At 30.2% G+C, this 2,031-nt stretch overlaps 1 protein-coding gene across 1 annotated transcript; it reads right to left on the reverse strand.

The window, feature by feature from the left end:
• Positions 1-962: 962 nt before the first annotated feature.
• LOC103308522 (52 kDa repressor of the inhibitor of the protein kinase-like) lies at positions 963-2,003 on the reverse strand. Its single transcript, XM_008182016.1, has one exon. It carries the CDS (start codon positions 2,001-2,003, stop codon positions 963-965), a length of 1,041 nt encoding a protein of 346 aa, XP_008180238.1.
• Positions 2,004-2,031: the final 28 nt, after the last annotated feature.

Consider the following 2,031-nt stretch of genomic DNA (forward strand, 5'->3'; position numbering starts at 1 on the left):
TTTACTCGCTCAAAACAAAACTTCTACCCTGGGACAAGTGGTCCCTTTTCCCTCCCCCCTTTACTCCAGCCCTTAAATCACTCCGTATAGACTTAGATAGTGAAAGTTTGTACATAGATTTCACTATATACATATATATAATATATATTCTATATATGTATTGACGTGAAATATATACACACTTTATATACATATTATATACATACGACACCGCATATTATATATTAGTATATACCATAATAATACATATAGTGCGTAAAATGGCGGTGTCCTCTACTGGTATAGCGTACTATTATTATTTTTTTCGTATTGCAAAAATCGTCACACGGGCAGTAATAATACGCGGCGTATACAATTAACGAGTTTTAAATTGGTCGGACGGAGCGGCTGGACATGAAAGGGAACTTTTTATCGGAAGAATTTGCGGAATATCCTTTTGATGTGACCGCTTATATTCTCCTCCGTCCGTTTCTCTCCTGCGTGTGTTTTTATTTTATTATTACTATTACTACGTTTTTTTTTTTTATCATTCTCCTCTCGCTTAAGCAAACACACACTTATATATATATATATATTACGTACCCTCTCTGTATACCTTTTCTTCGCGGCGGCGGCGTACACTTTTTACCCGCGACCTCAAAACTGGAATACATATTATATTATATACATACAGTGGCGTATCCAGGATTTTTTTTAGGGGGGGGCACACACTGTCTAAAAGTTTACCATATATACTACCTACTACCAAAAACAAAAAAATAAAATAAACCAAATATTTAATGTTTTTAATGCAAATAATTTGTTTATATTTTCAGTCAGTCAGATTTAAGTTAATATATATATAAATAATAATAAATAGTAATAGTACCTAATTTAATAATAAAAACGGTTTAATCCCAGAAAAATTATAAGTTTATAAAATTATACTCAAAATTACACACAAATTATACAATTGTATAAAATTATTTTGACCAATCTATGAGTTGCAATTTTCTTGGTGCTTTTTCTGCAAAATCCTCAATAATTTCAGTTTCTGAAATGACCTCTTTTTTATTTATATTCACTAAAGCTAATCCATTTAGTCTATTTTCAGTCATTGTTGATCTTAAGTAGGTTTTTAGTCGTTTTAAGGTAGAAAAAGTACGTTCTGGCGTAGCTGTTGTAACAGGAAGAGTTGTGAATATTTGTAAAAGCAATTTAATATTAGGCACAATATTTGTACAATAAGGTAAAGTCTCAATAGCGGTTTGAGGTTTATTCACTGTGCTATTTTGTCCATCGTCTTTCCATTGATTTTGCCATATACTTAATTCAGCCTTTAATGTAACAATCGCATTTAAGGGAAGATCATTTTCGTATATTTTTGCAGCCTCCAAAATAGTTTTAGTATCATATTTATTGAAATGTGATGGGATTAACCCTTCAAGTGGAATAATTTCTCTTAACCTTTGATCAAATCGAGTCCTTAATTCACATATAATTTGGTCAATAAATGGAATGAATATAGTTATTTTGTAATAATCTTCCGGATTTGTAACATTCACATTAGCTCTTTGATTTTGTTTGCCACAAACTCGAGGTATTTTAATATCGACGTCTATTTTAGAAGCAATTTTAAGTACTTCACTAAATATATTTTTGAAATGACTATCAACATCTTTACGGATAGATTCTAAAGATTCTCGTACAGTTATAACATCATTTAGTGCTTTTGATAAGTCTTGTTGTTTACTTTGAAGAATTTGACTTAAATTTAATGTATAAGAAAAAATAAAAACTGCTACTTCTAATGAAACAAGAAAATCGCTTTTTCTGATAGCACTACCATACATCGCTGCTTTACTTGATGAATCTGATTTACTACCATTATTTTCATAGTCGTCTAAAGCTTCTATGATGTACAAAAACAATTCTTTGAATGTAATTAATGCATCATGCCTCTCAACCCAACGAGTCTCACATAATGTCTTGAGTTTATTTTTTTTTATATTATTTTTTTTCATCTGACTCAATAATAGATTTAAGTTTATT

This window comes from Acyrthosiphon pisum, chromosome A1, assembly GCF_005508785.2.
Source record: "Acyrthosiphon pisum isolate AL4f chromosome A1, pea_aphid_22Mar2018_4r6ur, whole genome shotgun sequence".
Classification (NCBI taxonomy): Eukaryota; Metazoa; Arthropoda; class Insecta; order Hemiptera; family Aphididae; genus Acyrthosiphon; species Acyrthosiphon pisum.

What these genes read in the sequence shown, in the direction of transcription:
- LOC103308522 (XM_008182016.1), bottom strand. Translation starts at nt 2,003, where the DNA reads ATGAAAAAAAATAATATAAAAAAAAATAAACTCAAGACATTATGTGAG.